Source organism: Rhipicephalus sanguineus, chromosome 8 (genome assembly GCF_013339695.2).
Source record: "Rhipicephalus sanguineus isolate Rsan-2018 chromosome 8, BIME_Rsan_1.4, whole genome shotgun sequence".
Taxonomy (NCBI): Eukaryota; Metazoa; Arthropoda; class Arachnida; order Ixodida; family Ixodidae; genus Rhipicephalus; species Rhipicephalus sanguineus.
This window is the reverse complement of record NC_051183.1, coordinates 91,733,467-91,760,060: the sequence shown is the minus strand read 5'-3', so window position 1 is coordinate 91,760,060 and position 26,594 is coordinate 91,733,467. Positions and strand designations below refer to the sequence as shown.

Genomic DNA, 26,594 nt, shown 5'->3' with positions numbered 1-26,594 from the left:
CTACGTATCTATCTATCTATCTATCTATCTGTCTATCTATCTAGCCGCCTACGTCTGGGTGCTCTCATGATCGCCTCTTTAACTTGGTGTACACCAAAATTTGCATGGGAGGGTAAGAGGATTTGACGAATATGACTGCCCGGTCATGACATGAACAGCGTTAAAATCTTGTCACGTACGTCGTCAAACCCTTTCCACTAGACACGTGTGGCACATACCCGTTTACCACGGGCCTCGGTGTACGGGTATGCGCCACAGGTGATTGAAAGTTTATATCTACCCAGGAATGGCGAGAACAGACAATGTTAACCTAAACGCAAGAGCGTTAAGGAAAACCAACATCGGCAGCGTTGACTCAACGAATGGAAAGAATGAAAACTAGGATCCCAGCAGAAATCGATCCCAAGCATTCTGCGTGGCAATCGGGTATTCTACCACTGAGCCACGCCAGGTCTATAAATTGGTTTGGAAAAACAGCCTACGCAGGCGTAATAGCGGTGCAACGTGAATTGTGGTTGTGGTGCTGGCTATCTAATTTTACAAAAAAGTAATAAACACTACATGATACTCCTACGATGTCTACTCCTACGATACAGGCGTCATATCAGATTAACGTCTGTAGTTCCAGTGTTGGCTCCACTTTTATAGCAGTATAATAAACATTACGTTTGTATTCCTATGATTCAGTAAGCTATATTGAAGCATTGCTCCACCCCGGAGGAATACATTAACGAAAGTTACATATGATATCCACATCACCACACCGTAAAGTGCGCTTAGTCCGCCAGAACGACGCAGTGTCCTCTTCATTTCTTACGAGGCTGGGCGATGGCCTCATGCTGACCGAGGATGATGCCAGATTGATTGACAGCGGCTTTGTAGACTAGGCTACGTAGGCCACATACGCCCAGGTAGTATACAAATACGACAAAAACCATCCACTAATGTTGGTCTACGCAGCACTATCCAGGTCTACCAGCCTTGACGGCCTATACGTCACCAACGCGAGGGGTGGATTCAGGTTCCGGCATGTCGCCGGCTCTGTCGACAGAAAATTTGTCCACGAAATGACCAAGGCATCCACGAATTCCAACAGCTCTACTATACCACATATTTCACTACAGATGGACTCCTCGTCACCACGACCACGACCGGATCCTATAACAAGTCATGACCAGCTGCTGGTGCTCACTGATCACGGTGATGATGCCCTTGTTCAAGAACTATCAAGAACTTCTTGCACACATGCACACGGGTTCGTGAAACGTGCGTGCGTTCTCGGGACACGTATAAGCACTACATATCAGCTTACCGCTTCTGGTGTGGGTAATACCCACGTTGCCATTGGCAGCGTTAGCCAACCGTAAACAACTGGTTATATAACACATATGCGGCTCTTCAACATATATAAGTGTGCGTATAAAATTTATACAAATCTTCAGCGTCATTTTGTAACGTGTCGCTCAGTAAAAAAAGTTACGCCACAGTCACCTACCCGCCGCGTGCTTCGCATAACATCGACTCCCACGGTACGTGGGATCTGCCGAATTTTTGTATTATTTAAGCCTTGGCTAGAGATAGCTGGGACACCCGTTATATAGCTTGGTAAATGATAGCCGCTGAGACCTTTACACGAATTCTTTTTAACATATTTTCTGAAAACTGAAAGGAATTTCCAGGACTTACTGGAGTGTATTTGGACAATATGAGCAGCACCAAAGGTCTCATATCCCCTAAATACTCGGCGACTATAAATGCGTTGGTGCATTTGTCATGTGTGTAATTCATGCTTTTTTTAAAGACGATAGTCTTTCTTGGGGAACTTAAACGCAAATATTTTGGTCTGTTTCTCTGTATGCCTGTCCCACGATTCAATTTCAGCCACCCGGCCAAACTTTAAGCACTTGCTGAACGCCCAGCCATCTTGAACTGGTAGCTGCGTTCATACTTGTAAACATGATCGATCAAAAAGCAAATAATGCCCATATCTGTGGCGCAACATCAATACGTAAGTATTAGGTGGTGTGTTCCCTTTACTAGAAAATACATACATAATTCCAAAGACCCTAGTGTTGTTAAGGCTGCGCTGAAAATGCTACAGCCTTTTAGGCTGCGCTGAAACTGCCGGCAGAAGACTATCGTCTTTCGACGAAATTTGCAGCCAAGCACGCAGATACACGGCAATTTTTTTTGTCAGGAACTTTTGACAGTTTTTATATACTGATGTAAGTGACAATGAAATAATATTTTTCTATCTTATTTCAAATATTACTCGGCAAAGGTACCGGAAAAAATTGTTTTCTTTCAAAAATAAGCGTTTGTGTGCACCTTACCATAAAGTCCACCAACTGCGACTGTCATCCAGGCAATGTTTGGACAAAAGCTGCCAGCTATGGCTCCCGCTCCGCAAGCGGGAGCGGGAGCCATAGCTGGCAGCTTTACTCCAAACATTGCCTGGATGACAGTTGTCAGCAACGATATTTGAGGCCGGGTCTGCACGTGTTGTGCGTTACGCGAATGACAGCAGGCAACGTGAGCACGGTCGTCGCTGCTGCTCTTGTCATGTTCATTGCTACAGACATTAGCGTTGCTCAATGGCTAAGTGCAATATTGAAATACCAGTACAGTTGATTTCACAAACCTTTTTTGCCTGGCTACCAGAGGAGCCTGTAAATGTACTCGCAGGTATCCAGAAACAAATAGGCCATTGCATAATTTTGTCGGAGGCTCGCGAGGGTATCCTTTCGTACTGTCTTTTCTCTGACAGCCTTCGCCTTGCCCAATTTCAGGTTTTATTGCAACTAGGATTTTGATGCGTAGTGCCCAAGAAACGGCAACAATACAGCAAAAGGCCGCTGTACATTATTTCGCTGTCGTTATTCATATCAATATGAAGCAATGTAGTAGCCACCGTAATTGTAGGGCGCGCTTGTAGAATTTCAGCTTCGCAAGCTCGTGATACAGAAAGTTATTGATGTGTCACACAAATAAATTTGATCGCGATAAAGCGTGACCAGGACCAAATCTGTCGGTCATAACTGAATCACACGTGTAAGTTGCGGAAAGGTGCCAGTCGCGCTCGATATGAACTACGTTTAGACCTGGCGCCACTAGCTGAGATCGAACTAACCCTTCGCTTCAGTGGTGTCACCGAGATAACAGTGGTTAATACTGGCGTAGCCGGGGGGGGGGGGTGGGGGGGAGGCGTTCAGAATCTTTAAATACATAAAGTATGATTGAACACCAGCTCACCTCCCTCCTCCCCAAAAAAATTTCTGGCTATGCTCCTGGTGGTTGAAGCTGTTCGGCTGCTGACCCGAAGGACGCAGGTTCGATCCTGGTCGCGGCCTTCGCATTTCGATAGAGGCGAAATGCTAGGTGTCCGTGTACTGTGCTATTCCGGTGCCCGCTAAGGAACCCCCAGGTTGTTGAATTAAATTATCCGGAGCCCTCCACTACGGCGTCTCTCATATAGCCTGAGTAGCTTCGGGGCGTTAAATCCCATAAACCCATCAATAAACATTTCCTGCAATTAATACGCACATATACCTTCACTGTAATCAGCGGCGCGCAGACATATGTGGGCGTTCGGTATGTGTGCACCCTACCCCCCGGGAACTAAACTTCTCGCCAAGCCCCTGCTGTCAATAAATCAGCTTTCCCAAATCGGTGCATCGAAATTAGCTGAAAACTATCATTAAGATCAAATAATGAAAGTGATAAGTGGTACATGTACATTTACAGAGTACGATAGTACATGTCAAAAATGCGCATAAATCATGTCTTTAATTGAAATGTTTGTGGGTTACTTCAGTATTTACAATAATTACACATAAACCTCTGAAGATTTTCAGGAAAAACGAGGCATTTCGATCCTGGTATTCGTGAATCGCTCATTAATGATACTTGAGAAAACCAGCGAAAAAGACGCACACACGAAGGAAGGAATCACAACACCACGCTGAACTTGCAACTGACGTATACTTGAAAACCATACTGGCCTGAAACAACCAAAACAGCCACACATGCACCAAGCTCTCAGCAAAGTACAGTCACGGGCGGAGTTCTTCCTCGTAAGAGTGCAAAGAAAACTAGATAAGACATCATAATTGCCCTAACTTAATGTTTGCGTCTGTTTTCGCGGGTTTTCTCAAGTTTAGTATGGAGAACTGGCCCAGCAAGCAACACTTCTACAACACATTCGTTCATTAACTTGCGATTTGTCTGACAGCCATTTATACCGCCTGATCATGCTCAGCCCAAAAGTGTTGCGGTCATTTATTTACAAGTTTGTCATGTGCAGCCCGGCATAAAACACGTCGGCAGTGCGGACGCGTAACACGTGTAATCTCTTTTGCTGCGTATTACAAAATTCGAAATCTGTTCGTCCATACAACGCAGTGACCCATCTGATCTGGCGCACCGATACGGTATAGCCGTAGCAGCGGTCGGCGCACTTCGATGAAGCCTGACGCGACTACAGCGCCACTCGCCGCCTCCGCTTGCGGCGGAGCCGCGCAACAGAGCCGAGTTTTCAAACTGAAGTAGTTCTAGATCATCATCATCATCATCAGCCTGTCTACGCCCACTGCAGGGAAAAGGCCTCTCCCATGTTCCGCCAATCAACTCGGTCCTGTGCTTTCTGCTGCCACGTTATGCCTGCAAACTTCTTAATCTCATCTACCCACCTAATTTTTTGTCTCCCCCTCACGCGTTTGCCATCTCTTGGAATCCAGTCAGTTACCCTTAATGACCACCGGTTATCCTGCCGACGTGCTACGTGGCCGGCCCATATCCATTTCTTCTTCTTAATTTCAACTATGATATCCTTAACCCCCGTTTGTTCCCTGACCCACTCTGCTCTCTTCCTGTCTCTTAAGGTTACACCTATCATTTTCCTTTCCATCGCTCGCTGCGTCGTCCTCAATTTAAGTTGAACCCTCTTTGTAAGTCTCCAGGTAAGATGCAGCTGTTATATACCTTCCTCTTGAGAGATAGTGGTAGACTACCATTCATGATTTGGTAGTGCTTGCCGAATGAGCCCCATCCCATCCTTATTCTTCTAGTTATTTCACTCTCATGGTTCGGCTCCGCGGTTACTACCTGTCCTAAGTAGACGTACTCCTTTACAACTTCCAGCGTCTCGCCACCTATCGCAAAGCGCTGTTCTCTGCCAAGATTGTTCCACATTACTTTAGTTTTATGCATATTAATTTTCAGACCGACTCTTCTACTTTCCGTATCCAGTTCAGTAATCATGAGCTGTAATTCGTCTCCCGCGTTACTCATCAATGCAATGTCATCAGCGAATCGCAGGTTACTGAGATACTCTCCATTAACTCTTATCCCTAATTCTTCCCAATCTAGGGCCCTGAAAACCTCCTGTAAACACGCGGTGAATAGCATTGGAGAGATCGTGTCTCCCTGTCGTACGCCCTTCTTTATTGGGATTCTGTCGCTTTCTTTATGAAGGACTATAGTGGCTGTGGATGCGCTGTAAATGTCTTCCATTATGTTTATATAGGCTTCGTCGATGCCCTGATTCTAGAAACGTTGGTCAATACGTCGGGAAACATGAGTGTTGTGTTGCGGGCTGGTAGTCCCGGCGCAGCAGCAGGCGAAGACCGGCGATGAACAACGCGACCGGCGGGGACGCCAGCCAGCCCGAACACGCGGTTTGGCGCGAAGCGCTGAAGCAGAAGAAACGTCCGCACTCACCGAGTTCTCTCCACACACTCTTTTATTTATACGTCGCCTGGGTAAAATAGGAATGCCAGAGCGGCGCCCCATGGCATTCGTACAGTGTAATACAGAGCCGAAACCGAAACACAACAATGAGCTCGTGCAGAGGGCACAGAGGAAGGCAAGTTTCAGCGCAGCTTAAGAAACTAGGGTCTTTAGAATTACGTATGTATGCATTTTCTATTAAAGGAGCACACCACTTAATATTTACCTAGTGATGTTGCGCCTCAGATATGCGTGATGTTTGCTTTTTGATCGACGATGTACACAAGTATGAACCTAGTCAGCTGTTCAAGAAGGCTGGCCCTTGGGCAAGTGGTTCAATTTTGGCCGACTTGCTAAATCGAGTGACGTGCCGACAAGCAGACAGACAGACTAAAATTTCTCCGTTTAGGTATCCCAAGAAAGACTATCGTCGTTACAAATTCACAGCACTTCCACGGGGTGAATGATGATGAGTGGAGCGAAGCTCCGGAGAAAATTATCGGTTAACCGTGAATACTCCGAGTAATTCCCCAGTATATGATCAAGTAAACAAGTGAGAAACACCGTGCATATATTCAACATGAAGCTTTTATTGTACTGTTGGTTTACGTGGTCCCTTCATTACAACGGTCCCCCTAGCGTACGTCGTCGCGCTAAATCGAACGATTGCTTTCAACCAATGACACGTGCCATATGTGAATCTTCCGTGAATTCTGCCCAGTACATCATCAACGACGTGAGATCGGGCTCGTTTATACTAAAGTGTGGATGAGAGTCATGGCGACGTGCAGCTCACCTTAAGTTTACATGTCCGCGGTGAATTTTTATTGTTTAATCACGCACAGGAGAAATCGCACACACGCACTGCCTTGGAGGTCAAAATCCAGTGCCTGTATATATGGGGTAGACAGCGAACGGTTGTTCAGCGCGAGCAGTCGGTTTTTTCAATCAAGAAACTCGCTAGCAGACGCTGCCTCGCCAGGCGAGAGATTGGGGGGGGGGGGGGTCTAGAGCAAGGAGGTTAAACAAAAAATTGCTGGAGTGGCGACTATTGCGCAAGAGTGAAGCCGTACCCACCACAAGATGGCGGCGGCGCCCGCCATCTTAGTAGGGGCAGGATGAACCATCGACGTTTGGCGACCGAAAGCCAGCGCTTTCCTCGCACGCTAGCCGAGTTTAATATGGCAACTTTTAGGGGTCAGATACTGCTCCAAGTGTGTCGTTGCGTTACTAGTTTTCGCAAATAAGCCTCAAAGTCATAGCAAATTTTATTGTAGATCAATCGCCAATACTCCTCTGGACGGGTTACTTTTGTCGGCAACAACGATCTTTTATTTCATAATTAACGTAGTATTTACACTAACAGATCAAAGCCATTTGATCTCTGAGTGGGCACCACCAGAAAAGAGCATGTTTCCGAGCTCTTTGGTGGGCAAAAGCTGGCTTCACTTTTGCTGGCAAGGCGTTGCGAGAGCTTCCACTCCAGAATTTTTTTTAAACCTCCTTGGTCTAGAGCACGCATCTACAACGCAGCTAGCGCCTCCGCGCCATCTAGGGATCTTTCTGAGAACTAGAGGTGGCTACGACAGCGCCATCTAGTGAACACTCAAAGAACTAGAGTTGGCTACCTACTACTTCTACTGCTCATACTACAGAGGAGGGACAGACCCACACCCTAAGGAGCTTCGTCCCTAAAAGCTACTAGGTGTCCCCAGTGCATTTGTATAGTAAGAAAGCGAACTGTGTATTCGGATTCTCTCCAATTGGGACTCGTAGTTAGCGACCGCAGGTTACGTTGGTCCAAACAAAATCGAAGACGTACCGTCCATGGAGCCAATCTGCATGACAATATGCGAACTATCTCTTATCGCGCAGCCTCCACAAGGGTGCATATTTTATGCGCGATTCATTTTGTTTACGTTCGTTCAAGTCATAAAAAACGGAGACTTTTTCGCTAGGGTGCCGTAGTACATTGTACTTGGAAAAAGTAATTTAAGCGAATAATGGATAAAAATAAATGGGAAGGTTATGGACGACGTTTGTGACAGCCGGTAATTAGAAAGATGATGTGAAACGTTCCGTTTACTGCGTTGCCATCAATTCGTATGTAATTAGACCAATAGTTTCATGTCGACCGTTCTGTCGAGACGACGAAGGCATCCGAGGGTACGAGCTATGCAGTGAAGCTTACTATATTGAACTCAGGTAAATCTACTAATTCTCTATATAGAACTATTTGCTATGGCCACAGTACGTCAACCTCAATGCATAGGAACATCTACGGCTACATGGAACAGAAGCAGCCGGTACAATCGATATATCGAACATCAAGAAGCGGCACACACTCCAAAAAGTGGGCTTACCATAAAAAAACTGTATTTTCCTCATGGAAGAGGACTTGCCCGCATACATTTGGAAGACCGAGCGGTGTGATAAAAGGGCGCTGCGCGGATAGAGTGGAAGCTACCGCTTGCCATACCGTGCTTCGCGCCTCTACGACTCCTCGTCGTTGCGTCGCCATTTCTTCGGTAGGTTCCGGTGTTCTCTTCTGCGGTCGCTTGTTAACGCGATGGATGCTGTAAAACAGAAGAACCTGCTATTCACCGCAAAGTTGGCGATATTCGATAAGGTTAAATTTAAGAGAAAGTTGTCTTACCTCGTCGCTACTTACAACATTCCAATAAGCACGCTCAGTAATACATTCAAAAACAAGACGGACATTAGGGCCAATTCACATTAGACGCTTCCGTCGCCCGACGAGTACGCAGAGCTGCATATCAGGATTTTGAGACGCTTATTACGTCAATACCACATTTCCTCGAGTTAAACAAGACACTATTTAGCCCCGCATCCTTAATTGCAAGCCGCGGAAACCTACATAATAAAAAATGCGTATTTCCGTGAATGGGTTTTTCTAACATGATAACGCGACAGTTCAGGGAAGTGAACTTGCGCACCAAAATTCGCACCGGAAACACAATTCTTACCAATTCCAATGAAGAGAAATACTCGAGTCCCCGAGAAAGTAATTATTTAAAATCACTGGTAGGATCGGCGGTGGGAGAAGTAATGTTCTCAAACAAATAAAATTCAAGCTCCGACTGAAGATCGCTTGGTCATGAACGTCAAACATGAAGTGCGCATGTAGACGATGCAAATGGAGCTCCAAGAAAAGAGTCAACCAGACCCTTGTGCATATCCCTCAAACGACGAAATGGAAATCCATCTTTGTATCGTTGTTCTTCTCAGTGGATATTATTTTTTTAGCCCAGTGAACGGTTATGGAATTTATCATTCCAAGCCAATAGGTTAAGCATAAGGGTGGGAAATAGGACCGATAATCACGAAACGAGCGTTCAAATACGCCACCCAGAATTCCCGGGCAGCTTCTGGCGCACCTGTTTCACATGCCTATTCATTGTTAGCCTATTGCAGCGCTCATCAAAAAAGAAGGACGAAGCAGACACACAAAGCTATAATAACTTTTGTAATTTGATTGCTCTTTATCTTTGCGTTTTTTTTCTACTTTAGTAATAGGGATGTAATTATCATCCATAGGCTACAATAATCTTTCTTGGCCAATCCCCAAGAGTGGGTATGTGCCAAAATTGGTAGGCTTAAATCAATCAAAAATAGGCATAGACCTTAGCACTGAACATACGGCGCTAGCATCTACGTCTATCCTTATGCGTCCGTTTCATCCTTATTTTTGATGCGCTCTGCCATATGTTATGGTGAACCACTTGCACGCCTTAAGTCCCTTCTTTGGCTTCCGCTTCTCTGCTTCAACGCTGCGTGGTCAACCCTGTCGACGATCAGGAGCAGTCCTAGGTTCATCATGCGTGATCGTAGAAGATGACGGCGAGAGCACATATTGTCCACGTGTACTAAGCACCGGTAGTGGCGTTCGCGAACGCAGGGTAATTAGGAGCTTACAAAAGTGGGCTCCCTACGCCGACGCTTTGCGCCGCCGCTTTTAGAATCTATATCTACATCCAAATCTAAATTATCGGCCCTGTTCTTTCGTTAGGAAGTGGCCGGCGCGCGCAGAAGCGCTCTTCAACGTCAGTTCTTATTTCTCCGTGCAATTTAGCTGCTCACCTGCAACATAAGCGAGATTTGCAGAACAATAACGCGACATATCCATTTTGAAATAGACGGCCGACGTCGCAAACGTATGAGAACATGGATGATCAACATTAGCTTGTCGGTGTTTCAGACCGACGGAGGCAATGATTTACGCATATAAACCAGTGTAAGGAGTGCCAGCGACACTGCTGCACGCGGTAGGGAAATGGTTGCTATCACCATATGCGGTTCTTTATCGTGTACGAAATCAGAATAGATTGGTAATATATAGGTTAGTGCTCTGGTTTTACGTCCTAAATCCATGGTTTCATTATGAGGGACGCCGTAGTGGAGGGTTCCAGAAATATGGGCAACCAGGGTCTCTTTAACGTGCACATAAATCTAAATACACCGTCCTCTAGCATTCTCGCTTCGCTTGCAAATGCGACCGCCACGGCCTGAATTCGTTCCCGCAACGTTCAGGTGAGCCGTCGAGCATCTTAACCATTTCAGACACCATGGCGGGTGTGAATATATGAGTGTTCCCGCATTGCGCATCGATCTACTGCGGCCGCTGTGTCATGAAATCAAAACCTCGCCTTGAACGTTAGCTACGCAATAGCTAACTTTTTAAGCTGCAAAGGCCGGTATCACGGTAGTTCGAGTAGAAGGCGAAGGAAACGCCATCGCACGCGCTGTCATTTCCTGACGCTTTCCTTGTACTCATGAGCGCTGTCGAACGAAATTATCAATGCGCACTGCCACGAAGCAACACTTCAAGATTAAATTTACAGTGAGGGTTGAAAGAAAGGCGCACAGAGCGGTGACTACAATTTCTGCGATATTGCGATACTTTCAAGCGGTTCTAGCCTGGATGGTGCTAAAATCCTCCAGACTTATGCACCATACAACCAATAACCATCGAGTATATTTGTATTGCCACCAAGTTCAGAGCTTGATGAAGAACTTCATATTGAAAGAGCGCAAAAGACGTAGGACACAGAAAGACTTGGCAACACAAGCGCTCAACTGACAACTGAATGCTTTATTCAAGCGAAACATAGAAAGAGATAAGAAGACGGAACAAAGAAAATGCGCACGGAACCTATGCACATGACAAAGGACTACACTTGTGGCATCATTATGTCTTTTCCAAGTACGTCAACTCGCGATCACGTAACGAAATCGACGGTGCGCTGACACACGTGTCACCGTTTTTGCAGATAGCGAAGACTTCAGCTATCTCTCTTATGCGAGAATCCGTGTGTCTAAAAATGCTGGTCGTGCAGCAGAATTCTGGGGTGCAACCACATGCGGCACAGTGGGCAGACAAATGGAAGAACGGCGCACTCTTTAAAGAGCTATGGTGCTCATGCAGGCGAATGTTGAGGCAGCACCCCGTTTGCCCCACATAAACCTTACCGCATAAAAACGGAATAGAATAAACAAGATTGTTTTTGCAAGGGACAAACGGTATGCGGTGCTTGACTGCGCACGTTCCCCTAGACGACATATTCACACTCGTGGACAACTTATGTATTCTGGCACACAAGCTGTTGAGCTTATTTTTGGCGAAAAAGTGAACATCAACGTTCAACTTGTTGGCAGTTTTTTTTTTACGGTGAGAAATACCACGAATATACGGAATCACCGCCAGCCTCTTGCCCTTTCCCGATTTTGCAATGCGACGTTGTGCTTGAACTTTTTTTACTTTATTCAAAACTTTTAATGATGCGCAAACAATGGCATCAGGGGGAAGGCTGCATGCTCCAGACGTTGAACTTGAGATAGAAGGGTGGAGGACATTTTGTGAACACAAGACTTTGTTAAGGCAGAAAAAATGGTGTTAGCAGCGATGCCAGATTTTACAATTTTAAATGACTGGAGGAATAGCAGAGCGAGGGCTTCCTGGACCTGGGGGAAAACTCCCAGCAAGCGTGGTCCTCATTAAACATCAGAGACAGATCCAGAAACTGAATAACCCCTTCCACAGGACCTTCACACGTAAAAGTCATGCCTTGTCCTTTGTCTTTGAAGCATTTCACAATATCGATCAGGTGGTGTGTGAAATTCTCCTTTTTTAACACAATCAAATAATCATCCACACAGCAAAAATCTTCATTACCATTCCTTCCAGATCTTTTGTCAAAACATTGTCAATGCGCTATGGCCTAGGACGTAGTCGGTGCTCATAGCATCCTGGAATACGGACGCCTCTCCGGAGCTATAGACGTTTACTTGGTCTGTCTAAAAGCGATACGTTTATTCTCTCTGTCTGTCTCTCTCAACCAAAAAGATCAGGGCATTCAAATTTTGATAACCTTCTCGACGAGAATTACTCTTACTTCTTATACGTTATACAGAAACACAAGCTGTAGCTGCAACAGCCGGCGTGAGCTCTGGCACTGAGCATTTTATTAAATTAGTATATACAATTATGTCCTTCCTACTTCGTGCGTATGGTGTGTAGTAGTTGTGGTATTACTAGAAGTTGCGGTAGAGACAGGGATGGCTGTGTCATGCACAATGAATTCTCCAGTTACATGTAGTATATCAAATAAAGCTATCCTTTCTTCGAGCTGCCGGAGTTTACTGGCAAGAGTTTGCACGCGTCGGCAGTTGCATTACATTTATAAGCCTCCTGGAAGCCGTAGTATCCTTTCACGGCGCCGTTTAGTCTGAAAAAAAGAAAGCGAAACGTTGTGCATTAAATAAAGTCTGCAGGCTTACAATTAGCATATTGATTCTTGCAAGTTACTTCGGCGAAGGGGTTTATGAGCAGTTTTTAATATATTGCAAGGATGACTTGAGCCAGCACACAAGGGGCTGAGGAGCGCTAGTGTGAATTTAAGCAAACAAATGTGGCAGCTCCTTTTTTTTCAATGTGCCCTCGTATATCATCTTGCTGCAACAGATGCGATGCGGTTGACGACAATTTTTGTGTAAAGGATTGTGAGACGCCTACTAGCTCTTAGGGTGCTGTTTCCTCCGGCTATTTGGTGCATCAACAATAACCTCGCCATGAAAGCATGAATACAACCAAGCGCACATTTGCTATGATGTAACTGCTCGTGGTAAAAAAGCACACACCTAGACACATCTCCACTCCCGTACTGCTTTATCTAGAAATATAAAGGCCAACAATGCTCTGATGCTTTCTATTTCACTCACAGTATAAAGCTACTTGCTTCCGAATTCCCAAATATTTTTGTGAAGTATTAAATTGTGCTCTGGTATCCTGGCTGCATTAATTCATAGGCCATGAGCGTCGCGGTACTTCTTGTGCATGCTCGCGCTGCCAAAGAAATACAATGGAATAAAAAACAATGGGAACGCTACCTTACCGTGATTCCTCCAATATTCCTACTACAACGCCATAAAATGTGAAAATGGCAAGCCGATCAAATAATACATGGCCGATCAAAGAATACATGTAAGTACTAATGTCCACGGCGGCAAAGGTGAATATACCTCAAATGAACACCGCAGTCTTCGCGCGCGGTAAGAACACTGGAGCCCACGCTTTAATACTTACGCTAAGAAAAAAAAAAAAAAAAACTCAAGGCAACTTCACACTGTTGGTGCAAAGCCTGATTGAATTGCGGAGCTGGGCGACCTACCTTGTTTATTTTTTTTTCTTTTATTTCTTTCTTTCGTTCTTTTTTATCTCTGTATTTTTAGCTCTTTTCTGTCTCTGTTTATGTCTATTTCTGTCTTTCTCTCTCTATCCACGTACTACTCTTTCTTGCTCTTTCAATCTTTATTTCTCTTTCTTCCATATCGCTCTCTCTCTTTCTATTTCTCGCTTCCTGTTTCTTTCTATGTCTCTCCCTCTCTCTCCGTGTATTGATTTCTCTTTTTCTCTTAATATCTATTCTTTCTAACTCTTCTCCGTTTGATTGTGTATATTTCTCTCTGAATGTATTTCTTTTTCTGTTTTTCTATCCTTTTCTGTCTCTCTGCACATTCATTCTCCCTATGGTTCTCTTTCTCTTTCTTTCTATATTTTTCTCTCTGCGTACTCGTTCTCTCGCCCGTCAGAGTTATCGCATCTCACGCCGGACAAATTGGCGCACCTTTTCTGGGAGCGAAGTAGAAGATGAAGACTACGACAACTGTATGTCATTTGAGGAGTGATGATAGTTTGCCGTTCGCTCTGCAAGGACTAACGGTCGGCTTAAACAGCTCAGCTGTTAATATACAAATTTTCTTTGCTGAACGGCAATCACACTCACGCTGTCCTATTCACGAAGACAGATTCGGTAAATAAATACATACTGTTGGCGATAGCTTCTAATATTGCAGGCGCCTTTGTTCATAAATGTGGTGTGGGAACATACTGTACCAAATGCGTAATCAAAAAGCTGTAAGTAAAGTGCTCAAATTCGTCTAAAACGCTAGCTTAGAGTACGAGCTTGGTATATGCTTACGTCGCGGACTACTCATCCGTTCATGAGGTATACCTGCACTCCATCTCACAACTACCGCTCAGCACTGCCAAGGCTACGGGGTGTAAGCAAGCCACACGCTTGCGCAGCAAAACATAGTTCCATTTACGATTGCCTTACAATTGGCACGCTTGAGACATTTGGCCTTGTTTGACAACTGTTACGCCCAATCAATACATGATATGTTTATTCTTCTTCCCATTTATCTCGTGTGCCTTTAATTGCTTATCAGTAACCACCGGTAACTGTGGTTACAAATCAACATGCATACACGACGGCCCGCTTCAATTCGGACTTGTGCTTGCTATTCGCGCACTGCGCTGGCAGCAACAAATAAATGGTCACATGAGCCGTCGCTTTGTGCCATGTCACGCTGAGGACAAAGCATCAGGTATATTTTTTTGGTATTTGCGAGATCGGCTGTTTGTTAGGCCACGCCTCCTAAGCCTAACGCGCCGAAAATTTTATAATGGCTCTTGGAATTAGCGCAATATAGCAACGAATACATTGCTGTCGAAGCGTCAGCACATTATTCTAAAGCAAATACAAGCGTCAGTTTATAACTCACGGGTCACACAGCGCACGTTGACGACTTGATACATTCGAAGGGCAGGGCACCAGCTGTGATGTGTACAGCCGTTTTTTTTTTTTAGCGCAGTCGTCCGTTCGCTTTACTCGAGGTACGCGTGCAAGCAGACGCCAGGGAGACGCTGAGCAGAAGACGTGACGCGGATGAGTACATGTGGAGGGGCTAATCGCCCTTCCTACTGGCTGAGCCCTGTAGCGTTCACAGTGCTGAAGGGAACGTCTGAGATGGAGTATCCCATATATACCCAGTGTCCTACATATAGGACGCTTCTTTGATGCACTCTGACATCGCTATTTCTTTAGCTGATGACTACTGCCACCTATAGACCATCAAGGAGGTCTCATTCTCAACGTGTGCAAGCCTAGACATTGCTTGCTTTTCACGCTACAACGTGCCGACCGCTTTCTCTGGGCAAATGCGTGTTTTGTATGAAAGGCGTCATGGAGAGGAAGAAGTGCAATGTCGATGTGCACGTGAAATGTTTCAAGGCTTACCACACCCGCACATAGCATTCATAATGCCCAGTGCCCTATATGCATAGGACGGCTGGAAAAACAGTGTTGAATTTAACTGGCAGTAAATAAAGAACTTGTGCTTTCTTTTGAGGGTAGAAGTACACTTTCTGTGAAAAAAAAATATTTGTATTGTCATTTTTTCTGAGTTTGGGCATATATTTGGTATAGTGAATTGATCGCGCGCTTACTATCGAGGGCACGTATTTTCCCAAGCGGTTCATGTTTGTAGCCTTAAATGTACACCGCTAACCTACTGCCATGCCTGTGACATTCTGCAGACAGAAGGTTTGCAATCTGGATCCCCTCTTTAATGGAGCCTGTACCATCAATGAATAAAACATATCTCGGTTCGCAAGCGCCTCTTTCAAGTAACTGAACTTGATTCGAAGCGACCATTAGGGTGAATGTAGTTTGATTTTGTGAGCAAGGCTTATTCATCGTTTTGTTACGTGTAGCTTTAAGATGAATTAGGGGAAGTCAACCGGTCATGGCTTGAAAAAATGGCGTCGTCTGAATACTACGAAATGACCTTTCCGACTCTTCTATTCGTTTATTATAACGGTTCATACATAAAAATAGTTTCACTCACCTTCCCCGGTATGTTTCTTTGAGTTGAGACATTACCGATTCATCAGATCTTCCGGTGAGAGGGGGCTTCGTTATGCTGAATGGGCAGAAAAGCTGTAAAAGAATATATTTGTTGATATAATGAGCAGCTGTGCTTTCTGCCTGATGTGCTAAGCAATCAAACACAAGAGAATGTTCACGTACATTGCCGAAAGCCAGAAAAAATATCTTGTCTTCTGTGTTGAAGTCTGCCCCACGAAGGAGGTATGGCCTAGTGTAATTGTTAACACTATTCTTCAATGCCTGCGTAAAAATCATAATACGTTACGTTCAATGTAATACTGTGTCGACTACAAGAGGATTCGTAACAACATCAAATGCATAACGCAGGCTAAAGTTGATGAGATGAGATACGTTGATGAGAACTCGGTTGTACTTTACAAACAACGTGCTAAATTTTTTGCGCAGTTATGTAATTTATTTATGACTCTCTTTGATATAGGTCTGGCGTTTGCAATAAGTGTCCACAAATAACTTCTTCGGTAAAAATAGCTCAGCGCCCCCAATGCTTATGATTCTGAGAGAAGTGCCTAATGTACTTATTGATACAGTCGAAAGAGCTTGAAACGCGACAGCGCACGTCCTTATTCTGAAGATATGGTGTGATGCACGTGATTTAAAAAAATGCATATGCTAAGGCAGCATACATAGTAATCTGAAAACCTGGTGTGTGTTATATTGGTGATTTGAAGTTTATCACAATGTATACATGTCATAGTTCGCCTGCCGATATCTATTCAGAACTAAGAATAAAGCGTACGTACCATATAGGAAGCCCGCAGGCCAATGTAGTCCGTGAAGTGTGCCTCGCCGTAGCTTTTGAACTGATTCTGAAGGAAATAATATTACGTGACAATAAAGCAGTAGCATTAACTCGCATGTAAACAAAGCAAGATCCGTTTAATTATGTCAGCGAATTTTTTAGGTTTTCTTCGGTTCGACACAAAATCCACATATTTGCACTGCGCTCGTGCAAGAGCTAAAGTAGAACCATGAGGACATTTTCCAAAACCGAAAGCCTGCACGAGCGGGTTCCTTCTGTTTGCCAACCGTCACCTTCTGCGGTTGATATTAGCCGACTTCTGCTGGTACGCAGAGGTGCAAGCAGGTCTGCACGGCTGGACTCCAAAGGGCTAATGTTGTTACAAAGAAATCTTCTAGAAGGACGGTTGTTTAAAAAGCGGTAATGGGGTTCAAGTGGAGACCCAAAGACCGCGGGATCTAATCCCGGCCGCGGCGGCCGCATGTCGATGGAAGCGGAATGCTAGAGGCCCATCTACTAAGATTTAAGTGCAAGTTAAAAAAACGGTGGTCGCAATTTTCGGAGCTCTCCATTACGGCGTCCCGTGTAATCAGTTGTGTTTTTGGGACGTTATACTGCCGCAAATATTTTTACGGAATGTCATTGCTGAAGGCTGTAGAGGACACAGTGGACGTAATTTACCTAGTGGTACGCCAATGTTATAGCTGTCTAGGAAAAACGGCATTCAATGGAAATAAAACAACTGCGACCCTATCATGGAAATACAACCTTGTGTCACGATGTTTTAAACCAATATGAACGTGTGCGACAAGGACACCACCGTAGCGCGAAAGCGGTGAAACGCCTCCATGCAAAGGTTAGCTTTACATAATAATTCAAAAGGACAGCAATGCAGCCAAACAAAACACAGTCGCTCTGCCGGTGTACACCGATTAACTCTTAGGCCAATTGGCGCACTAGTATTGCAATCAAACCGATGATGAGAGCACTAAGCGTGCCAACTAAAAAATACGCCTTAAAAGCTTTGAGCTCACTAGAAAAAAACGACAAAAAAGCATGCATGAATGTAAATACTGAACTACCTTACCTTAACGTCCGTGCATTGTTTATTCTTTAGGCAACTGGAATAATTACAGAAAATTTCCTTTGACTCCTCGTCCCAAAATTCTTTCGTGACTGCTTTTCCGCCGAGTCCTTTACCGTCGTCAATCCAGATTGCTGAAAGCGTGGCATCATCAATGTGTTTTTGTGAACACGACATTTTCCTTATTTGGCTACCATTATGTTTGGGCATAGCATATCTCGTGGTCAGACTTTTGTCTACTTTTGCCTAGGGTTGCATTGCGTATATATATACACAGTAGACAAATTCTGCACACATCGTAATTTCATTTGCATAACCACGGGATCCATTTGAGATCCAATATGACACCATTTGTATGTGTTCAAGCGTTTCCCGAAAAAAAAGCTCAAAGCACGCAGCATCAGATATGCTACGAGATTATGTAGAAAATTATGAGATCCCAGCCACTCAATTTCTTTAGCTAAAGAACTTTGAGAACTACAAAAGTTTAAAAGTGATGCCACGCTCAAAATCATACGAAGTCCCGTCACAAGTGTTCAGCACAGCCGACACGCTAAAGGTGATTTTTGTAAGCTTGGCCCTTGTGGTCATCGCACGTCCGTCCCACAGTAATCACGGCTGATGTGTTTAAGTTCAGTATACCGTAGTTAGCTGTGGCTGTGAAGTTGTTCAGCTAAAACTTGAAGGAGTTCTGAAAGATTCTGTGAACCTTCGTGACTGTATAGGAGCACTTAAGCTCAACTGTATGTGCTAGGCATCATCACTTATTATTGGCCGAAGTTCAAAAGCAATCGTTTTATTTGTAAACGCTGAGCGCAACACAACTCTCCTTGCGTGCCTAATAACTACAAATGGTTGCAGTTAGAAGGTAACATTCTTAAATAAACATTTATAAGCACAAAGGTTTTGTTCAAATCGAGAAAGTCAAAGCTCAGATAAAACAATGTCTTTCAAATATTTCCTGCGCTGGCTAAGCTGCAATGCTCGTTGCTCCCATAAACACTAGCGCCAGGATTCGCCCTAGTAATATTCATAAGAACTTTTCTCGATATGGCGAGAGCGCTCGATAGAGAATCTCAGCGTTGTTGGTTTATTAAGAGATACTGCTGAAAGAATATACCATAGACAGGGTATACCCCAAAGAAATGCGCATGAATAAACGAGCAAATATGATCAAGCGGCAGAGATTGGCCTGAAAGACTGCGAGTACATCACGTCCATGTTTTGCTTGTAGTCATAGCGCGACATCTGCACTAATATCAAGTAGAGACGGTGATGAACGTTTTGAGCACCTCTTGCCCACCCTTGGAAGATCTTTCTCTAATTTGCTTAGATCTAGCTTATAGGTGGAAAAAACGATATAGGAGACGCTGTGCCTGCCACAGCTGCGCCAACTAAAAGAGTAGTGAGCGCGAAACAGACCAGATTAAAACACAACACGAACACCGTAGGATGGGGCAGTTAGAAATCTAGATGTATTCATAATAATGAGATAGCATTACATGGATCACCGCATGATGTCGCCGTTTCCAAAAAGTCTTGGCAAAAAACACGTGGCATAAAAACGGCATGGAGTCTACCTCATCTTTGCTAAAGATATTTGACCTCGGTGAGTGTCCGGAGCATTGCCTCATCGCTACTGCTGCGGCGCCGCAATCCAGCAGGCAAAACTTGACGTGCCTGCTCTTCAGCATCTCGCTATGTGTTTGAGCCCTTCCCAGCGTCGTCGTTTGGGCGCGGAGTTAATTTTGCCTTTGTCCATATGTATTCCTTGTGCTGGCTAAGCTTTTCTCCGTAGCTGAGGGCCCAGTCATTCGGGTTTGATTCCGAGTGCCGCACCACCTCCCGGTTCATGTTTCCTCGGTGAGCTCTTGTAGGCAGCTGTTTGACCTGAAGCGCGGGAGAGGTCATTAGGACACCGACTTGTAGGTACGGACAAGGCTGATGGACCAGTTTGCTAGAGCTACGGCCCCCGGGGTCTTAAGCAATCCACCCATCCTGCCTGGCTCCCCAATTCCCACTCTTATTTCGCTTCGGTAATGTTTGTTTCCCCTCATGTTGTGCAACGTGCTTCAGGTACCACTCATCACTGACACTTGATGTTCGCACGTTTAGACATAATAGGAACCATCATATTACACAGCAACTTCATTCGGAGCAAAGCCAGCCACGTAACGACTTCCGCATGCTAAATCTGGCAATGAGGAGTGTCGCTGTGCATTAAGGTTGAAAAATGTGTTGATGTCACGTAGCCTAGCTTAACTAGGGGAGTTCTTTCAGTACACTTTACCTGGCATGACAATACATCTGATATATATAGATGCGTTCATTTAATTCATGACAACCACCAGCTTTTGCGAACATTAGTAAACCATAACGGTATATGCGTGAACGGACATTCAGTATACTCACGTACTGTCAAACCGATCAATTGCATTAGCCATCAGCATCGAGGCCAGTGCTCCAACAGTGCCAAAGTTCAATGCCCTGCCCCAAATAACAGAGGAAGCGTTGACAGAATCTTTGAATCACTTAGCAAAATTGACGACTGATACCTTGGCACCGGCGGTCTCCTGTAGCGTGGCGCGATCGCCGCCGCCGGCAGAACTGTAATGCAAAATATGGAACAACATCGCGGCCATTATACTATATCCGTATTATGGACAAAATACATTCGCACCCTGGTTTTCATACGAATGGGTTTTCGTTCATTGGATGTCGTCGTCACGTATCATGAATTGAATCATGATTTGATGCGAACATCATTCTATAAAGAACACAAGCTATTTCGCTTGGCAGAGCCCCTATTATTTGGGTGGAAGAATACCCGATCAGTGTCAAAGAGTATCCGCTCGAGCACATGGTCAATGCGCTCAACACATCACAGATCATCGCCTGTAATGTGTCCAAATCAGTCTAAACGATCTTTTCAAGATATTTTCAGAAGATTTCTATATATTTTCTAAGAGCTATTCGAGATTCGTTACACATTTCAATATGTTTTTGTATTGCTATGCAATATTACTGTATCACATATCGAAACTTCTGGCAGCTACATTGGAGTTACACCCGTTCTTCATGGCTGTTTCAGAAAAAAAGTCTCTGCTTGACTTACAAATACGAACAAAGTTAGAAAGTTTGTAAAATTCCTCTTAGCCGAACTTCTCTTGGCATTGCAGTTTGTTTGTCCCTAAGAATATGAATGTTAACAAGGTTTCAACGACGACCATACTACGCAAATCCATTGCAGTTACTATGCACTGAATCCACATGGTCGACTGGAAAAGCCGTGAAAAAAAGTCCTCAGCACCCACCAAGCGTGTCGCTTCGTTCGATGTAGTACGGATGAGAAAACAGGGAGACAGCCGAAAACCTGCAGTAATCAAAAATACAGCAATTAGAATGCAGATTTACATCGAAAACGCAGCTTTTGTTCGATGCTACGAAGGAGCTCTGGAGGTAAACATGTAGGAGCTAACCTCCAAACAAGATAGCTTAGTTCTTCGACAATCGTTCTTGAGTGTGGAAAGGTATTATCGACATGAGGACTGAGCGATCGTGTCGAAGGCTTCACAGCTGAACAAGCGACTTTGCTAATTCATTTGATTACTTTCCTGAGATTTTGTAAAATCACGTGGAAAATGTACAACAGAGATCCTCCCATTTACTGAGTTCACTAAAATACGTAGAATTCCAGATTGAAAATGAAATATATATAATTAATGCAAATGCTGAATAAACGATTACGTCAACTCCGCTTCTTTGTTAAAGCCTGTTGCAATTTGATATGCCCTAATATTTTTTCATATTTATACTTCAAGGGACATCTTTGTTTTTTTGTAGTATTATTGCATCAGTTCATGTGAATCAGCAGATTAATCAGGTGTCACTAATGCAAAGCAAGCTATGTCCAAGTTGTCACTTGTATGTGGGAGCTACGAGTCACCGATTGCCGGCCGAAAATGAAAATGAAGAATTAGTGAAATCTAGGTGGCTTGGGACAAGTCTAACATTTCCGCTGTTTCTGAGAAGTTTGCTTTTGAAGTATCCTGTAAATAAAGCGCCATTGATTGATTGACTGATTGATTGATTGATTGATTGATTGATTGATTGATTGATTGATTGATTGATTGATTGGTACCTACGTATTACCCCGAAGCCAAGAAATACGCCTCCATTGAGCGCTTCATCAAAGCCAGCTATACAGTGAAACCTCGGTGATACGAATCTCACGGGACCACCAAAAATATTCGTATCATCCGAAATTCGTATCACCGAAAGCGTGGAAAATTAGCATGCGAAAAAAGAAAGCTGGCGTACATTTTCATTTATTGTTTTTCAGGGCCACAGCAAGGTCAGGAAGAACCCTGAATGATTGTCAGTTAAGTTTTTAAGGGTCGGCAATCATACCAGCACCCGTAAATATACGGTCCGTACGCGCGTATTTTTTTAATGAACCAGGTGCGTTGTGACTCGCGACAGCTGTAGCCCCTTCGAAATTTTAGTATGTTTTCTTGCGCGACACCGGAGTACTGCACCAAATGTAACAAAAGAAACGCTTTGCGCGATGTATCAAGGCCACAGAATTACAGAACCATGGTCCTGTGTTATGATTTTGTTATTGCGGAGGTGTTCGGGGTGTTTTTTGGAGATTTACGGCCGTGCCCGCACAGGTGCGACATCAACGGTCGCGCATGCTGACGTTGTGAGGCCTGACTCCTTCGCCAAAACCGTCCTCGCCTTCTTTCGGTCCTCGCCCACCTTTAGAAAAGTGTTTTTCTTACACCATGATTCTGACGATTTGGTGGTGCGGAGCGCATGCCCACGCTTGCGTTCCCGCGCTCGCACGTGCTTGGCGCGTCTTCCGAGACAGCGCGGAGAGCCCCCCTTCGTACCTCGGCGGTAGCGTACGTTCGCATCAAACGTCGCTGGGTGAAAATCGGTTCGCAACAACCGTACTCCGTTACACTGCAGGCCAATGGGCCTTAGCCGGGACCAACGAAAAATTCTTATCACCCCGAAATTCGTATGAGCTGTTATCGTGTCACCGAGGTTTCACTGTACTAAATAAACAATTATATCGGGCCAGTTGGTATGGATCCATCTTGGTAGGAAGCGCACAACTTTTACAAAGGACACGAAAGAAGAAACACAAGCGCTTAACTTCATCTAAGCGTTTATTTCAAGACGTTAGAATATATAGGGGGGCAAAAAAATAAAAAAAAACAAAGAGGAACGAAGTACAACCCACCAAAAGCCCACGTGTCGTGCCATACTCAATACTCATCCATTATGATTAACCACACCATCCAAAAAACAAAGTTCTTTCCGCGTGAGCGAGATAGATGGTGCGCTTACACACTCAAAGTCATCACGTGTCATTTCAGAACATCGCAAAAAAGAACATCACAATAAAAGGCAAAAAACTACAGATGGTCACTTGGCTATTCACTGTAAAGAGTGTGGTCGCGTGCCGTATTTTGACAACGCATGCGTTTTATATCGCGACAGGGACTTATTAACCCGTTTGATTGTGGAAGCAGCTGAAATGACACATGATGATTTTGAGTGTGCAAGTGCACCATCTATCTCGCTCACGCGGAAAGAACTTTGTTTTTTGGATAGTGTGGCTGATCATAATGGATGAGTATTGTATGGCACGACACGTGCGCTTTCGGTGGGTTGTTCTTCGTTCCTCTTTCTTTTTTCTTTTCTTGCCCCCTATATATTCTGCCGTTTTGCAATAAACGCTTAGTTGAAGTTAAGCGCTTGTGTCTCTTCTTTCGTGTCCTTTGTAAACGTTGTGCGCTTCCTACCAAGACAGCTATACTAAGAGCTTATTTCCTAACGTCGCTGTGGCTGGCGGGTATCAGACTCAACATCTTGCATAGCTTGCTAATGCCGCAATGACTAAGCGAGACCGTCGACTACACTACAGTTTGCGTTAAGCATCTTGCGAACTGCGTGTTTAACGGTTATCTGAAAGCGTGAGCTGTCACTCACTGTATTTTCTGTCGCACAGCACCTTCTAATCACAATTGAATATTTGGCAGCTGTACTTAAATTGTATTGTTGCAGTTAGTATTTATGCTGGCGATACAGGATCGCACAGCGCTCAGCCTCTCACTACATCGCGACTGCAGCATGCGTTAAAACATCGCAACTTAGCAAAACATGCTGGCTAGATCACGAGGAACATGCAAAACATATCGACTTACTCTTTTTGCTTATAGTCTTCGCTCAACTTTAGAATCTCTTGGTGCCGAGTGTTAGCTTGTATCCAAAATATGTGCTCAGCAAACGAAGTATTTTCATTCAAGAGGGGAATCTGAAAATAGTCGGGTTCTATAGCAATTTCCTTACTTTTTTTGGTAATGATCTGGAACAATCGATACGGCGCAGACTCTGTAAAGTAGAGTTCAACGCATTTGAGTGCGCACAATGGTCACAGAATCCTAACTGCAATGAGCATTTTAGTAACCCAGTTAATTTGTTTATAATAAATCCGGCAGATTCCACACACTGCGGGAAACGGTGTAATGCAAAACAGCCAACAAGGAGCTGCTTACGTCGCTTGCGACGTTTCTCATTCACCCAAATAAAACATTCATGCCATGATATGTAGTTCACAATAGCATGTTTGCCATGCACGCAGGCATGTGCATGCTCGTATATACCATGCTACTGCTACTAAAACTTATATTCCGTTATATGTAATGCATGACCTGTCATGTATGGTCACCCACTCCGCGCAGCGACATTTTTGGTGTACATCAAGCTAGGGAAACGGTCGCTAGCGCACCATGAGCATGGCATACAAGTCACGCCGTACATTACATGCATGCCATCATTTTCATTTTACAACCATTTTTTTATGTTTGTGATAGAGTGACTCCGCGCAATACATATTCTGGTGTATATCAAGGCAGCGATCTGGCCATGAGCGCACCATCAGCGTGGCATGTAAATCTTGCCGTACGTGGTAGATATGTCATGATCCTTATGTGACCACCTCTCATTGGTGTTCGTCATACATTGACGTCGCGCAATACCAGTTGTGGTAATGTCAAGCTAGAGAGATGGACGCGAGCACACCATGAGCGTGGCATGTAAATCAAATTGTGTTCGTCATGCAGTCATGTCGTGCCATACCAATTTCGTGCCATACACCATGTCGTGGTGGTGCCATACCATGTCGTGCCATATGACATGACACGACATGGTATGGCATGGTGTATGGCACCATGCCATACCATGTCGTGCCATACACATTCCATTAACAAAACAGCCATGAAACCCCAAAGTCGTAGATAGATAGATAGATAGATAGATAGATAGATAGATAGATAGATAGATAGATAGATAGATAGATAGATAGATAGATAGATAGATAGATAGATAGATAGATAGATAGATAGATAGATGGGTTCAACTTAGCAGATGTTCATTAAGAAATGCTTCGATTTAACTTTTCTTGCGGTTTGACGTCCCAAAACCCCGATGTGATTATGAGTAGCGCCGTAGTGGAGGACGGCGAAACTTTTGACCATCTGGTGTTTTTTAACGTTTAAACAGCGAACCTGTTTAGCAAATCGTTCGTTGTCCCACGAACAAAAAGTTAACATCATCATAAATTGGTATGTGCCGCAGAAATGGGGTAAATCCCACTACTCACTACTGGTCCGCTGAACAAGAAGGCTGCAGATAGCCCAACAAATGAGCCAAAGAAATCTTACTATTAACCACTGGTGCACTAAAAATCAAGCAGTGTACAGCTCGCGCCTAAAAATACGCAGCCATGGGTCGCTGGAAGCTAAATCGCACTCCCGAGGAAGAAACCGCGATCCAAGAAGCAAGATCCGCTACGCGAGAAGGAAATCGACGGCGCCGAGCACATCCGGAATACGTGGCCTGGGAACTGGAACAAAAGAGACGGCGTCGGTAAGATCCCAATTGCAGGCATCGCATACGCGAGGTGGATACTCCATCAAGTCCAACAACGTTACAGCCAAGTTCAAGCCAAGTTCACCTCGCTACAGCCACCTTGCCGGAACACGTGGCTTGGGAAATGGAACAAGGGAGACAGCGTCAGCGAGGTCCCGATTACAAGGATAGCATACGGGAGGTGGGAATTCCATCAAGTTCAACAATGTTACGACCAAGTTCAAGCGAAGTTCAGGATTTCGCTACATGTACGTTCAAGCCACGTGAACCTCGCTACAGCCAAGTTCAGTCTAGCTACAGCAATAAATAAGCAGGAAACCGATCAGCTTCGCTGTGTATCGAGAATTGCGCGGCTTAGTGCGAGCTTTGAGCCATTTCTTTATGAAATATATAGAATGTAACATTGCAAATCAGTTCTACGTTATTCAGCAAGGTGGCGGAAGGATTAAGAAAGATAAATCGCCAACCACTCATTTGCAGCCCAAAGCCACAAGGAAACGCCTTAGGATTTCTCAGAAAGAAAGCGTCTCAGTTGATGGAAACTTCGTCCTCGTCCGGGGATCAAACCTGGGACTAACGCTTTTCTGGTGCGGTTGTTTTACCAGTTGACCTAACCAGGAAGTTAGCAGTTGGTAGCGCGACGGCGAATTCATGAACTCGATGTGGATGGAAGCATTTCGAAAATTTTATAATGCAATATAATACAATAAAACATGTGATAATATTTCAGTGATTTGTGGTATATTCCGCTTAGAGCTGCTGGAAATTGAGCTTTTCGTGTGAGGAATACAGGTGCACAAAATCACGGCGGCTGCGTCGAAAATACCGC

The 26,594-nt window shown here is 44.5% G+C and overlaps 1 protein-coding gene across 5 annotated transcripts in view; it reads right to left on the bottom strand.

The window, feature by feature from the left end:
- Positions 1-10,806: 10,806 nt before the first annotated feature.
- The window catches only part of LOC119402206 (neprilysin-2), a 44,157-nt gene continuing 28,369 nt past the window's right edge, over positions 10,807-26,594 (bottom strand). For 2 of the 5 annotated variants that reach the window (XM_037669334.2, XM_037669332.2), the window contains exons 14-22: positions 24,040-24,149; positions 21,136-21,194; positions 20,377-20,428; positions 20,238-20,308; positions 17,825-17,955; positions 16,739-16,804; positions 16,119-16,217; positions 15,937-16,028; positions 10,809-12,473 (exon numbers count right to left, since the gene is read on the bottom strand). In XM_037669334.2, coding sequence (XP_037525262.1) covers positions 12,359-12,473; positions 15,937-16,028; positions 16,119-16,217; positions 16,739-16,804; positions 17,825-17,955; positions 20,238-20,308; positions 20,377-20,428; positions 21,136-21,194; positions 24,040-24,149 — 795 coding nt within the window. In that variant the 3' untranslated portion in view covers positions 10,809-12,358. Of the gene's footprint in view, positions 12,474-15,936; positions 16,029-16,118; positions 16,218-16,734; positions 16,805-17,824; positions 17,956-20,233; positions 20,309-20,376; positions 20,429-21,135; positions 21,195-24,039; positions 24,150-26,594 lie in introns of those variants that run through there. The other 3 variants (XM_037669335.2, XM_037669337.2, XR_005185677.2) reach the window with 3 other exon arrangements.